General features: G+C 45.1%; 1 protein-coding gene and 1 non-coding gene across 2 annotated transcripts in view; one reads left to right on the top strand and one right to left on the bottom strand.

Annotated features, from left to right (window-relative positions):
- The window catches only part of LOC135527742 (monocarboxylate transporter 5-like), a 60,255-nt gene that overhangs the window by 16,024 nt on the left and 28,424 nt on the right, over positions 1–15,807 (bottom strand). Inside the window, exon 8 of the mRNA XM_064956273.1 lies at positions 2,769–2,980. Within this exon, the coding sequence (XP_064812345.1) occupies positions 2,769–2,980 (212 nt within the window). The remainder of the gene's footprint in view (positions 1–2,768; positions 2,981–15,807) is intronic.
- LOC135528582 (U7 small nuclear RNA) lies at positions 11,915–11,969 on the top strand. The gene has a single exon (XR_010453565.1). It is a non-coding gene; the product is annotated as a U7 small nuclear RNA (small nuclear RNA).

Genomic DNA, 15,807 nt, shown 5'->3' with positions numbered 1-15,807 from the left:
ACAAATACCACCGGGCACTAAAACATCTGTAACTCATTCACAGTAAAACCTATTTATATTCTGATTTCAGATGATCAATTCGTACAAAATAAAGAAGACTCGATATGTTACAAGTTTTTCTCTATTGTCATGAGAAAGTTTTGTAAATGGCAAGTTGTTTGGGAGAAAAACATTGATTTTCGTTTAAGTTACACATTTTCACAGTTTTTTTTTTTCTTGACTGATTACAATTTGATTGTATGTCATATCATTTGAAAGAGCTGTTTCTCAGCTTTTAAAATATGTATCATGTTTTCATATAAAGTTTGACATCAGCAAATTATTCTAATTTATGCACACTGAAGTCATGGTCCAGTATAAAATGTAAAATTCCCTCGAAGGAAGAACGTTGTCTCTTAACGTTCTCTGAAACAAGGTAAAACACAATGTTTGTGTTTGGCCCCGCACCGACAGTTCCCGGGCTCAGTGAAGTGGTATTAAATTGAGGGAATGAATCCGAGCTTCACACCTGTGGAAGGCGGGGCTTCCAGCAAATCTTCTATTTGTACCTCATTTCCCTCCTCCAGGAAACAATATATTCATGACATTACATTACATTAGATCATTAAGTATTGACCTTGAATTGTCTCTCAGCTGAGACTGCGTAAGTAAGTTCACAGCAGTGTGCAAGTTATTTTCTTAAATTATATAATCTAACACTTCTGTGAGCAGGCCTTTCTAATCGACCTGGCCCGGGTACCCTGGAAGGACATTGACCTCATCCCGTCAGTTGAGGATTGCCTGGTCAATCTTTAAGAGTAACTTCTTCACCATTTTAGATAAGCATGCTCCGTTCAAAAAATGCAGAACTAAGAACAGATACAGCCCTTGGTTCACTCCAGACCTGACTGCCCTCGACCAGCACAAAAACATCCTGTGGCGGACTGCAATAGCATCGAACAGTCCCCGCGATATGCAACTGTTCAGGGAAGTCAGGAACCAATACATGCAGTCAGTCAGGAAAGCTAAGGCTAGCTTCTTCAGGCAGAAGTTTGCATCCTGTAGCTCCAACTCCAAAAAGTTCTGGGACACTGTGAAGTCCATGGAGAACAAGAGCACCTCCTCCCAGCTGCCCACTGCACTGAGGCTAGGGAACACGGTCACCACCGACAAATCCATGATTATTGAAAACTTCAACAAGCATTTCTCAACGGCTGGCCATGCCTTCCGCCTGGCTACTCCAACCTCGGCCAACAGCTCCGGCCCCCCCGCAGCTCCTCGCCCAAGCCTCTCCAGGTTCTCCTTTACCCAAATCCAGATAGCAGATGTTCTGAAAGAGCTGCAAAACCTGGACCCGTATAAATCAGCTGGGCTTGACAATCTGGACCCTCTATTTCTGAAACTATCCGCCGCCATTGTCGCAACCCCTATTACCAGCCTGTTCAACCTCTCTTTCATATCGTCTGAGATCCCCAAGGATTGGAAAGCTGTCGCAGTCATCCCCCTCTTCAAAGGGGGAGACACCCTGGACCCAAACTGTTACAGACCTATATCCATTCTGCCTTGCCTATCTAAGGTCTTTGAAAGCCAAGTCAACAAACAGGTCACTGACCATCTCGAATCCCACCGTACCTTCTCCGCTATGCGATCTGGTTTCCGAGCCGGTCACGGGTGCACCTCAGCTACACTCAAGGTACTAAACGACATCATAACTGCCATCGATAAAAGACAGTACTGTGCAGCCGTCTTCATCGACCTTGCCAAGGCTTTCGACTCTGTCAATCACCATATTCTTATCGGCAGACTCAGTAGCCTCGGTTTTTCGGATGACTGCCTTGCCTGGTTCACCAATTACTTTGCAGACAGAGTTCAGTGTGTCAAATCGGAGGGCATGCTGTCCGGTCCTCTGGCAGTCTCTATGGGGGTGCCACAGGGTTCAATTCTCGGGCCGACTCTTTTCTCTGTATATATCAATGATGTTGCTCTTGCTGCGGGCGATTCCCTGATCCACCTCTACGCAGACGACACCATTCTATATACTTTCGGCCCGTCATTGGACACTGTGCTATCTAACCTCCAAACGAGCTTCAATGCCATACAACACTCCTTCCGTGGCCTCCAACTGCTCTTAAACGCTAGTAAAACCAAATGCATGCTTTTCAACCGATCGCTGCCTGCACCCGCATGCCCGACTAGCATCACCACACTGGATGGTTCTGACCTTGAATGTAAATAGCCCACCCATTTTCACCTACCTCATCCCCACAGTTTTTATTTATTTACTTTTCTGCTCTTTTGCACACCAATATCTCTACCTGTACATGATCATCTGATCATTTATCACTCCAGTGTTAATCTGCAATATTGTAATTATTCGCCTACCTCCTCATGCCTTTTGCACACATTGTATATAGACTCCCCCTTTTTTTTGTCTACTGTGTTATTGACTTGTTTATTGTTTACTCCATGTGTAACTCTGTGTTGTCTGTTCACACTGCTATGCTTTATCTTGGCCAGGTCGCAGTTGTAAATGAGAACTTGTTCTCAACTAGCCTACCTGGTTAAATAAAGGTGAAATAAAAAATAAAAAATAATTACCCAGTGAGAAGTCATAGAAAATATGCAATTTTTTAAAGTTTAAGTTCTTCAAATCGACACCAACCCTGACGGACTGGTTTCTTACCAGGACGGGCAGTACCATGTAGCTCCCGCAGAACATGGACCCAAACACTGATATTGATATATTGTATGATTAGGCGTGCGTGTGTGTGTGTGTGTGGTTTCCTTACCAGGACAGGCAGTAGCAGTGCCATGTAACCGCCACAGAAGATGGCAAAGAAGACAGCATAAACCATGAGCAGGATGTAGGTGTTAGCCAGCGGGGCAAACAGGTTGACCACTCCACACAGGATCAGGTAGGCCTTGTGGTAGTGGTACTTATGGAACGGGTTCTTATCCGCTAGCCAACCAGAGCCTAGCTGGGCTATAGTCTCTGTGATACCTGGAGGGAGGGAGAGGGAGAGGGGGGGAGAAGGAGTGGGGGTAGGGGGAAGGAGTGGGGGTAGGGGGAAGGAGTGGGAGAGGGGGAATGGGTGGGAGAGGGGGAATGGGTGGGGAAGGCAGGGGGAGAGAAGGAGAGAGGACAGAGAAAGAGAGGGAGAAGGAGAGAGGGAGAAGGAGAGAGGGGGGGAGAAGGAGTGGGGGTAGGGGGAAGGAGAGAGGGTAGGGGGAAGGAGTGGGGGTAGGGGGAAGGAGAGAGGGTAGGGGGAAGGAGTGGGAGAGGGGGAAGGGGTGGGAGAGGTGGAATGGGTGGGGAAGGCAGGGGGGGGAGAGAAGGAGAGAGGACAGAGAAAGAGAAGAAGGGGAGAGAGGGGGAAGGAGAGAGTGGGTAGGAGAAAGAGAGGGAGAGGAGAAACATCTGTATTAGTCTGTATCAAGACTATTGATGACTTTAATGATGATTTTATATTATGTTCTTTGTCGTCAACGGATCATTTCATTACTCATCTACCTGTCCCATTTAAAGGTGGGTGGGCTGTTGAGTGAGTAGTGCCTTTGTCCAGGTTTCAATCAATCAGTAAATCAATCAGCTTTTTGAGAGAAAAAAAGAGAGAGACCAACCTCTATTAGAGAGAGGGAGAGTGAGAGAGAGAGAGAGAGAGCGAGAGAGTACAGCAGCAGTCTTCAAACATGATGTGTGACATCTGTGACATCCTCCATCTCGGTCTCCTCCCACTCAGTCTCCCACAGAGTTCCCATCTGGAGTCCCGTGTTCCGTCTCGTGTTGGAGAGAATGTCCAGGAACACGTTCCATTAAGCAGGACACCACATAGTGGAACACTCCGACAGAGAGATATCTAGCCTGAGTGCCAGTCTGTTTGTGCTATTATTACAACTCCTTGTCACTCATTGTGATGTTTGGCTTGACTATGACAGCAATGGAGTAAACAAACTTCTCCTACGTGTAGAATGCAGAATGACAGTCACATAATTTCTATTTGTGATGTTTTTATCTGCAGGGTTCTATACTGTTTTCCTACTCAAGGTAAAGTAAGATACAGAGGTTAATAAGTGCAGTGGCTTATCACAAGCAACCGAGTGTTCCGTCATAATGCCCTTACAACCACTTACTCCAACCGCTGACGGTAACCGCTGACGACAACAACAACAACTGACGACAACAACAGCTGACAACAGCTTACGCCAACAGCTGATAGACAAATCAGTAGATAACAGCAAAACAAATATCTAATGAGTAAATAAGATCTGCATCAACTACTGTATTCATGATCATCTGTCACATCACAGCTATTGATTATGTTATTGATTCTATTGATTCATTAGTTCTAGTGGCTGATAGTAACTGTGCATCTAGTATGAGTTAATCCCAAATGGCAGCCTATTCTCTATAAAGTACAGAACTTTGTGAACACAGATCTATGGTGCCCTTGTTAAAAATAGGTCCCCCATCCCATGCAGTCAGATCAGTGCTAGTCTACAGCCCATTGCCTAAATAGTGCACTACTGTTGTAGGGAATGGGATGCCATTTGGGACACAAACCACAGTGATTTCCACTATTGATGGAGTACTGCAGTGAGTGAACTTGAATCTACTGTGGACTGATCTTAATTTTATTTAACTCGGCAAGTCAGTTAAGAACAAATTCTTATTTTCAATGATGGCCTAGGAACAGTGGGTTAACTGCCTGTTCAGGGGCGGAACAACAGATGTGTACCTTGTCAACTCGGGGATTTGAACTTGCAACCTTCCGGTTACTAGCCCACCGCTTGAACCACTAGGCTACCCAGCTCAGATACTCTGCAGCGTTATAGGGTTATCACAGTGTGAGGTTCTAGGAAAAAAAAGTTGAGTGATAGCTTTCTTTAAGCTGGTAATCTTTTCCGGTCTTATTGATTGAAAACGTCAACAGCCTTTATCAGAATGAGAGTGTAGTTGGCTCATGGTCTCAAGAAAGGCCATCAAAAACATGACTTAATAGAGAGGCGCCAACAGGGGTTCACTTCGCCATAGCTCGTTGGTCAAAGCCTATGTGGAAATGAATAGGGTTTTATAGATACCAAATGACAAAAAATAATGTCCGAGGTAAACACAGGCTTAGGAGATCTTAAACATTTTGTTCTATGAGATATTCTTCATCAGCTAAAGTCACTTTTTGTGAGTTTTGAAGCACACGACGGCTTCATAATTCATAAAGGTCATGTTAACTGACTAATAAACTCAGCAAAAAAAAAGAAACAGCCCTTTTCCAGGCCCCTGTCTTTCAAAGATAATTCGTAAAAATCTAAATAACTTCACAGATCTTCATTGTATAGGGTTTAAACACTGGTTCACCATAAACTATTAATGAACATGCAATTGTGGAACGGCCGTTAAGACACTAACAGCTGACAGACGGTAGGCAATTAAGGTCACAGTTATGAAAACCTAGGACACTAAAGAGGTATTTCTACTGACTCTGAAAAACACCAAAAGAAAGATGCCCAGGGTCCCTGAACGTGCCTTAGGCATGCTGCAAGGAGGCATGAGGACGGCAGGCCAGGGTAATAAATTGCAATGTCCGTACTGTGAGACCCTTAAGGCAGCGCTACAGGGAGACAGAACGGACAGCTGATCATCATCGCAGTGGCACGACACCTGCACAGGATCGGTACATCCGAACATCACACCTGTGGGAAAGGTACAGGATGGCAACAACAACTGCCCGAGTTACACCAAAAACGCACAATCCCTCCATCAGTGCTCAGAATGTCCTCAATAGGCTGAGAGAGTCTGGACTGAGGGCTTGAAGGCCTGGTGTAAGGCAGGTCCTCACCAGACATTACTGGCAACAACGTTGCCTATGGGCACAAACCCACCGTCGCTGGACCCGACCGGACTGGCAAAAAGTGCTCTTCACTGACGAGTCGCGGTTTTGTCTCACCAGGGGTGATGGTCAGATTTGTGTTTATCGTCGAAGGAATAAGCGTTACACCGAGGCCTGTACTCTGGAGCGGCATCGGAGGTGGAGGGTCCCTCATGGTCTGGGGCGGTGTGTCACAGCATCATCGGACTGAGATTGTTGTCATTGCAGGAAATCTCAATGCTGTGCGTTACAGGGAAGACATCCTCCTCCCTCATGTGGTACCCTTCCTGCAGGCTCATCCTGACATGACCCTCCAGCATGACAATGTCACCAGCTATACTGCTAGTTCTGTGCGTGATTTCCTGCAAAACAGGAATGTCAGTGTTCTGCAATGGCCAGCAAAGAGCCCGGATCTCAATCCCATTGAGCACGTCTGGGACCTGTTGGATCAGAGGGTGAGGGCTAGAGCCATTCCCCCCAGAAATGTCCAGGAACTTGCAGGTGCCTTGGTGGATAAGTGTGGGGTAACATCTCACACAAGAACTGGCAAAGCTGGTTCAGTCCATGAGGGAGAGGTGCACTGCAGTACTTAATGCAGCTGGTTGCCTCACCAGATACTGACTGTACTTTTGATTTTTCAGTTGTTGAATCTTGTTATATTCATACAAATATTTACACATTTTGTTTGCTGAAAATAAACGCAGTTGACAGTGAGAGGACGTTTCTTTTTTTTTGCTGAGTTTAGTTCATAGAACAAAACATGACGCCTTCATAATTCATAAAGGTCATGTTAACTGACTAATAGTGTCACATAGAAGAAAACATATCAGATCTCCTAAGCCTATGTTAACCTCAGACTTAATTTTCAGCATTTATCCAACAACCCTCCTAAGACCCCATTCATTTCCCCATTGACCAATGAGCCATGGTTAACTAATTTCATCCCCCCCCCCCCCCTCCGGAGAACAGACTGGCCCCGAGGTTGTTCCCCCTCCGGAGAACAGACTAGCCCCGACGTTGTTCCCCCTCCGGAGAACAGACTAGCCCCGAGGTTGTTCCCCCTCCAGAGAACAGACTAGCCCCGACGTTGTTCCCCCTCCGGAGAACAGACTAGCCCCGAAGTTGTTCCCCCTCCGGAGAACAGACTAGCCCCGAGGTTGTTCCCCCTCCGGAGAACAGACTAGCCCCGAAGTTGTTCCCCCTCCGGAGAACAGACTAGCCCCGAGGTTGTTCCCCCTCCGGAGAACAGACTAGCCCCGACGTTGTTCCCCCTCCAGAGAACAGACTAGCCCCGAGGTTGTTCCCCCTCCGGAGAACAGACTAGCCCCGAGGTTGTTCCCCCTCCGGAGAACAGACTAGCCCCGAGGTTGTTCCCCTCCGGAGAACAGACTAGCCCCGAGGTTGTTCCCCTCCGGAGAACAGACTAGCCCCGAGGTTGTTCCCCCTCCGGAGAACAGACTAGCCCCGAGGTTGTTCCCCCTCCGGAGAACAGACTAGCCCCAAGGTTGTTCCCCCTCCGGAGAACAGACTAGCCCCGAGGTTGTTCCCCCTCCGGAGAACAGACTAACCCCGAGGTTGTTCCCCCTCCGGAGAACAGACTAGCCCCGAGGTTGTTCCCCCTCCGGAGAACAGACTAGCCCCGACGTTGTTCCCCCTCCAGAGAACAGACTAGCCCCGAGGTTGTTCCCCCTCCAGAGAACAGACTAGCCCCGACGTTGTTCCCCCTCCAGAGAACAGACGAGCCCCGACGTTGTTCCCCCTCCAGAGAACAGACGAGCCCCGAGGTTGTTCCCCCTCCGGAGAACAGACTAGCCCCGAGGTTGTTCCCCCTCCGGAGAACAGACTAGCCCCGAGGTTGTTCCCCCTCCGGAGAACAGACTAGCCCCGAGGTTGTTCCCCCTCCAGAGAACAGACTAGCCCCGAGGTTGTTCCCCCTCCGGAGAACAGACTAGCCCCGACGTTGTTCCCCCTCCGGAGAACAGACTAGCCCCGAGGTTGTTCCCCCTCCGGAGAACAGACTAGCCCCGACGTTGTTCCCCCTCCGGAGAACAGACTAGCCCCGACGTTGTTCCCCTCCGGAGAACAGACTAGCCCCGACGTTGTTCCCCCTCCGGAGAACAGACTAGCCCCGACGTTGTTCCCCCTCCGGAGAACAGACTAGCCCCGACGTTGTTCCCCTCCGGAGAACAGACTAGCCCCGACGTTGTTCCCCCTCCAGAGAACAGACTAGCCCCGACGTTGTTCCCCCTCCGGAGAACAGACTAGCCCCGACGTTGTTCCCCCTCCGGAGAACAGACTAGCCCCGACGTTGTTCCCCCTCCGGAGAACAGACTGGCCCCAACGTTGTTCCCCCTCCGGAGAACAGACTAGCCCCGAGGTTGTTCCCCCTCCGGAGAACAGACTGGCCCCAACGTTGTTCCCCCTCCGGAGAACAGACTAGCCCCGAGGTTGTTCCCCTCCGGAGAACAGACTGGCCCCGACGTTGTTCCCCTCCGGAGAACAGACTAGCCCCGACGTTGTTCCCCCTCCGGAGAACAGACTAGCCCCGAGGTTGTTCCCCTCCGGAGAACAGACTAGCCCCGAGGTTGTTCCCCCTCCGGAGAACAGACTAGCCCCGAGGTTGTTCCCCCTCCGGAGAACAGACTAGCCCCGACGTTGTTCCCCCTCCGGAGAACAGACTAGCCCCGACGTTGTTCCCCCTCCGGAGAACAGACTAGCCCCGAGGTTGTTCCCCCTCCGGAGAACAGACTAGCCCCGACGTTGTTCCCCCTCCGGAGAACAGACTGGCCCCGACGTTGTTCCCCCTCCGGAGAACAGACTAGCCCCGACGTTGTTCCCCCTCCGGAGAACAGACTAACCCCGACGTTGTTCCCCCTCCGGAGAACAGACTAACCCCGACGTTGTTCCCCCTCCGGAGAACAGACTAGCCCCGACGTTGTTCCCCCTCCGGAGAACAGACTAGCCCTGGTGTTTTTTGTCTGTTTTACTCACAGCAGGTTGGTGATTTTTTTAAAATTATTATTATTTTTTACAGCTGTTTCTGAAGAAACGCAGGACAATGGGTTTCAATAGAGCTGCCTCTCTCTCTCTCTAGCCTGGTCCCAGATCAGTTTGTGCCATCTTGCCAACTTATGACAACTCAAGACTAGAATACTACACTACTTACTATAGAATTCTATACTAAACTGTATTATACTGTAGAATACTACACTACTGTAGTATCCCTCAATCACGTGTAGTACTTACTATAGTATGTGGTAGTATACTGTAGAATACTATAATAAATACTACAGTATTATCAGCAAAAAAAGCACTGTAGTAAATACTACAGTAATATATGCAAAAACACTACAGTGTGCAAAACACAACACTTTTTGAAACTATAGTAAATACTACAGTATTTAATTAGCATATGCCCCACCCATTCCCCTCCCCCATATCACAAGTTGTGCCACCCATAAGTTATAAACCTATATGCCAAGTATAGACCATATACAGTTCTGTAAAAAAAAGAATTTGGCCCCCTTTCTGATTTTCCCTATTTTTGCATAGAAACGGACTGTTATTAGATCTTCAACCAAAATTTGGTATTAAATCCAGGGATCCTGAGTTTACAAATAGCAACAAAACAAAAAAAGTTGATTTATTTAATTAAACGGAGTTAAGAAACACCCAATGTCCCCTGTGTGGAAAAAGTAATGGCCCCCTTACACTCAATAACTGGTTGTGCCACCTTTAGCTGAAATGACTGCGACCAAACGCGTCCTGTAGTTGTTGATCAGTCTCTCACATGTCATCCAAAAAGTTGAATACATTTAGCCAAAAAAGCACCTGGAAGCACCTGGATGATTATCAAAACTCTTGGAAGAATGTTCTGTGGACAGTATAACTTTTTAGAAGACATGGGTCCCGTTATGTCTGGCGAAAAACAAACACGGCATTCCATAGTAAGAGCGTCATAAGAACGGTCAAGCATGGTGGTAGTGTGATGGTTTGGGGTTGCTTTGCTGCCTCAGGACCTGGACGACTTGCCTTAATAGAAGGAACCATGAATTCTGCTCTGTATCAGAGAATTCTACAGGAGAATGTCAGGTCATCCTTCTGTGAGCTGAAGCTGAAGTGCAGCAAGACAATGATACAAAACACACAATCAAGTCTTCATGAAAATGGATAGAAAGCAACAAAAATCAAAGTTTTGGAATGGCCTAGTCAAAGTCCAGACCTAATACCAATTGAGATGTTGTGGCACGATTTGAAACGAGCAGGTCTTGCTTGAAAACCCAGAAAAGTCGCTGAGTTATAGCAGTTCTGCATGCAAGAGAGGGTCACAATTTGTCTACAGCGACGTGAGAGACTGATCAACAACTACAGGAAGCGTTTGGTTGCAGTCATTGCAGCTAAAGGTGTCACAGCCAGCTATTGAGTGTAAGGGGGCCATTACTTTTTCATACAGGGGCATCGGATGTTGGATAACTTTGTCCATAAAATAAATGAAATAAGTATGTCATTGTTGTGTTATTTGTTCCCTCAGGTTCCCTTTATCTTTTGGTTGAAGATCTGATAACATTCAGTATCAAACAATATACAAAAGTAGAGAATTAGAAAGGGAGAAACTTTTTTTCACGGCCCTGCAAAGTATTATATAATAACTTCACTATCCTCAAAGGGATATTCAATATAGTGTAATATATATATATATATATATATATATATATATATATATATATATATATATATATATATATATATATATATATATATATATATATATATATATATATATATATATATATATATAACACATGAATTTCAAGTACAGATTCAACGACAAAGACCAGGGAGGTTTTCCGATGCCTTGCAAAGAAGGGCACCTATTGGTAGAGGGGTAAAAAAATATAATATATTTTAAAAACACCATTATTGCACACGGAGTGAGTCCATGCCACTTATTATGTGACTTGTTCAGCAAATTGTTAATCCTGAAGTTATTTAGGCCATAACAAAGGGGTTGAATACTTATTGACTTAAGACTTTTCAGCTTTTCAGCTTTTGTTTACTAATTCATTAAAACATTTTTTTCTAAAAACGCAATTCAAGTTTGACATTATGGGGTGTGTAGATCAGTGACACAACATCTGCAAAAACGTCAAGGGGTGTGAATACTTTCTGAAGGCACTGCATACTACAGTTTTCATTACTACAGTATTTATACTACAGTTACCTGTAAATACTACAGTATTCACTGTAGTGTTGTTAATGACTTTGGTCCGCAAAAAACTACAGCGAATACTACAGTAAAGCCTGCAAAAAAAAAACAGTACAGTAAATACTATAGTATTTACAGTATCATAGTATACTATAGTATGTTTTCATGTGGGACAGCACAAACAGATTTGGAACCAGAATCTCTCTCTCTCTCTCCACTTCCTGGAAGCCAAACGGCTTGGGAATGGGAAGTCACAAGATGTTTGTGAGGCTCTCACCTCTGTCAGTCATCTAGCCAGAAAAGACAGGCATGTGTTATAGTGCTACACGCCTCCCAGCGATAACCCTTAACAAGTTAAAGGTCCAACTACAAGGCAGAAGGATTGCTTTTCAATTCCTCTCACTTCAAACAGACATTTAATCAAATAAAATGTATATTTATAAAGCCTGTTTTATATCGGCAGGTGTCACAAAGTGCTAGTGAGGTTTCCCTGTTAAAGCAGCCCACATGAAAAAAATACTACAGTTTTCTATAAAATACTACAGTACTTACTATAGAATTCTATAGTAAACTGTATCCCTCAATCATGTGTAGTACTTACTATAGAATGTTGTAGTATCCTGTAGAATACTACAGTAAATACTACAGTAATGTCCACAAAAACACTTCCCTTTTTTTAAGTATAGTAAATACTACAGCATTTCATTTGCATGTACCCTGCTCATTTCCTTCCCCCGTGTCGCAATTTGTGTCACCCAGAGGTGAGAAACCTACATGCCAAGTATGGTGTTCCCTACAGGTTATTTGTAAAAAAGCAGAAGCATTGTACTATCTGTTCAGACTCCAGTCATACATACCGATTCTGGAAAATTAGCTCTTTGAGAGTTTCTCCAGTAGGTTTCCTGAAAAGAGAAACCCTCCACTTCTATGTCAAAAAATATATATAGTAAATACTACAGTAATATCCATAAAAACACTACAGGAAATACTGCAGTATACTGAAGTCTGCAAATACTACATTATAAACTGGGTGGTTCAAGCCCCGAATGCTGATTGGGATGACATATTTTTCCTGCTGTAAATACGTTGCTAGCCAGTTTCTAATAGCAATAAGGCACCTCAGCGGTTTGTGGTATATGGCCAATATACCACGGCGAAGGGCTGTATCCAGGCATGGAGAACCTTAGTGGATGGCCTATGCTCTGAGTTAAAGGGTTTAACACAGTGAGGTCTTTAGTCCACAAAAACACTACAGTGAATACTACAGTAAAGTCTGCAAAAACACTACAGTGAATACTACAGTAAAGTCTGCAAAAACACTACAGTGAATACTACAGTAAAGTCTGCAAAAACACTACAGTGAATACTACAGTAAAGTCTGCAAAAACACTACAGTGAATACTACAGTAAAGTCTGCAAAAACACTACAGTGAATACTACAGTAAAGTCTGCAAAAACACTACAGTGAATACTACAGTAAAGTCCCCAAAAACACTACAGTGAATACTACAGTAAAGTCCCCAAAAACACTACAGTGAATAGTCTAGTTTTTGTACCATAGTATACTACAGTATTTTTTAAATGTTGGAGGGTTTTAAACCACGTTAGTCAGTCCTCTTTCCCCCCAGTCTTTCTCATTACTAAGCCATCTCTGTTGGCTCATCTCCCCATCTCTTTTGTAAACATCACCACCTCAATGATTATGAGCGAACATCAACCAGGCACTTCAACATTGGACAAAAAAATGTATAAATTGTAATGCCCTTCTGTCGCCACGGCAACCGCTTTTACACGCTAAGCCGTTGCCTAGCGACCCCAGTGGATTGGCCAATGGTGGCCTGACATGAGGCCTGGTCTGGAGCATAGAAATGTAAATAATAGAACGCATAAACATGGATTGGTATGGGAATGTGCATTCCATTAATTATATTTCTATGGTCTGGACTATGGCGGCCCTCCTTTCTGTCTGAGCTCAGCTAGCTGAAAGGACCTCTTTCTATTGAGGTGGGGAGGGAGGCTGGGGGACATATTGGGTTTGTTGTGGCATGTGTGGGTCTCTCTCTCTGTCTCTCTGTCTCTCTCTCTCTCTCTCTCTCTCTCTGTCTGTGTGTGTTTGCTTTCTGAGAGCATGGAACATGACATGGCAGCAGAATGTGAGACAGAAAGCATGTGTGCTGAGAATAACTCAATGCTATCATCCCTGCTCCTCTCACAGGCAGGCTCAGACTCACTTACTTTAATACACAAAGTCCATCCATAGGCCATCCATTTATGTTCTCCAGGGCACCCTCTGCTCGTTTAGAGGTACTTTGGGTTCAAGACGGAAATAGAGACATCCATACCCACTGTTGATTTTGTCTGGGGTCGGCATTCACTGACTGGTTCCCGGCCCACATGGACTCTGTGTTAGACCTACATTCATTCACATACCACTCCCATTCCGTCTCAGAAGCCAGAACCAAATTGTGTACACGAGCTAGCTATCTACTCAATATGACAGTCTGTCACAAGATACATCTCCGGTCATTACAACACACAGAGCAAAGGACTGTTGTAACAGGCATTCCTCTTGGGAAAACGTTTGGCTGAACTAGTTACTCATCAATCACAACTCACCAATATAGCACATTCATCAGTCCAACTGAAGACACATGGGGTTTAGACCCAAAAAGGCACCATAATCCCTTTAATAGTATTGAAAGACCTTTCTTGCTCTTTCCCAACAATGCAATACTGGTAAGCTATATACAGGGACAGTTCCAGGGTCAGTGCCAACACCATATTACAATGTGCAGGGATACTGGAGTGGGAGGGTTAGATATGTATAGGGGTAACGTAACTATATACAGGGACAGTTCCAGGGTCAGTGCCAACACCATATTACAATGTGCAGGGATACTGGAGTGGGAGGGTTAGATGTGTATAGGGGTAAGGTAACTATATACAGGGACAGTTCCAGGGTCAGTGCCAACACCATATTACAATGTGCAGGGATACTGGAGTGGGAGGGTTAGATATGTATAGGGGTAAGCTAACTATATACAGGGACAGTTCCAGGGTCAGTGCCAACACCATATTACAATGTGCAGGGATACTGGAGTGGGAGGGTTAGATATGTATAGGGGTAACGTAACTATATACAGGGACAGTTCCAGGGTCAGTGCCAACACCATATTACAATGTGCAGGGATACTGGAGTGGGAGGGTTAGATGTGTATAGGGGTAAGGTAACTATATACAGGGACAGTTCCAGGGTCAGTGCCAACACCATATTACAATGTGCAGGGATACTGGAGTGGGAGGGTTAGATATGTATAGGGGTAAGCTAACTATATACAGGGACAGTTCCAGGGTCAGTGCCAACACCATATTACAATGTGCAGGGATACTGGAGTGATAGAGGCAGATACAGTATGTATAGGGGTAAGGTAACTATATACAGGGACAGTTCCAGGGTCAGTGCCAACACCATATTACAATGTGCAGGGATACTGGAGTGGGAGGGTTAGATATGTATAGGGGTAAGGTAACTATATACAGGGACAGTTCCAGGGTCAGTGCCAACACCATATTACAATGTGCAGGGATACTGGAGTGATAGAGGCAGATACAGTATGTATAGGGGTAAGGTAACTATATACAGGGACAGTTCCAGGGTCAGTGCCAACACCATATTACAATGTGCAGGGATACTGGAGTGGGAGGGTTAGATATGTATAGGGGTAAGGTAACTATATACAGGGGCAGTTCCAGGGTCAGTGCCAACACCATATTACAATGTGCAGGGATACTGGAGTGATAGAGGCAGATACAGTATGTATAGGGGTAAGGTAACTATATACAGGGACAGTTCCAGGGTCAGTGCCAACACCATATTACAATGTGCAGGGATACTGGAGTGGGAGGGTTAGATATGTATAGTGGTAAGGTAACTATATACAGGGGCAGTTCCAGGGTCAGTGCCAACACCATATTACAATGTGCAGGGATACTGGAGTGATAGAGGCAGATACAGTATGTATAGGGGTAAGGTGACTAGGCATCAGGATACATGAGTAAACGGAGTAGCAGCAGTTTATATGATGATTGTATGTGAGGGTGTGTTGGCGAGTGTAGAGTCAGTATGAATGTGTTGTGTGTGTAGTGTGTAGTGTGTGGGTTAGAGCTGGGACGATACAAGTATTGCAATATTTTTTTCCATGGCAACAATGAAAAACACGAAGCAGACCAAACTCTTTGGTCCTTTTAAAAACCTTCTGTATGTAACATTGTGTTCTATAACCTGGAAAATAAATACAGGTGCCTCTGGATGACATCATAATGTCTGGATGACATCATAATGATGTTTGTATTCCAACATTCTGGCTGTTTTCCTAAAGATATTTGATCTGCTTTGTGTTTTCTTTCCTTGCCACAATACGAACAACTGTCGTGATACTGGTATGGTCCCGGCCCGAGTGTGTGTGTGTTGGAGTGTGTTTTTGTTCGACCTTATGTTATATTTAGTTCTACATTGAGTCTAACTATCTATGCATAGTCACTTTACCCCTGACCTACATGTACAAATTACCTCGACTAACCTGTACCCCTGCATTCACTCAGTACCGGTACTACCTGTATATAGCCTCGTTATTGTTATTTTGCTGTTACTTTTTATTTTTTACTTTAGTTTATTTAGTAAATATTTTCTTAATACTTATTTTCTTAAAACTGCATTGTTGGTTAAGGGTTTGTAAGTAAGCATCAAGTCAGATAGTC

The sequence above is a fragment of the Oncorhynchus masou genome, chromosome 33 (assembly GCF_036934945.1).
Source record: "Oncorhynchus masou masou isolate Uvic2021 chromosome 33, UVic_Omas_1.1, whole genome shotgun sequence".
Classification (NCBI taxonomy): Eukaryota; Metazoa; Chordata; class Actinopteri; order Salmoniformes; family Salmonidae; genus Oncorhynchus; species Oncorhynchus masou.
This window is presented reverse-complemented; position numbering and strand designations above follow the sequence as displayed.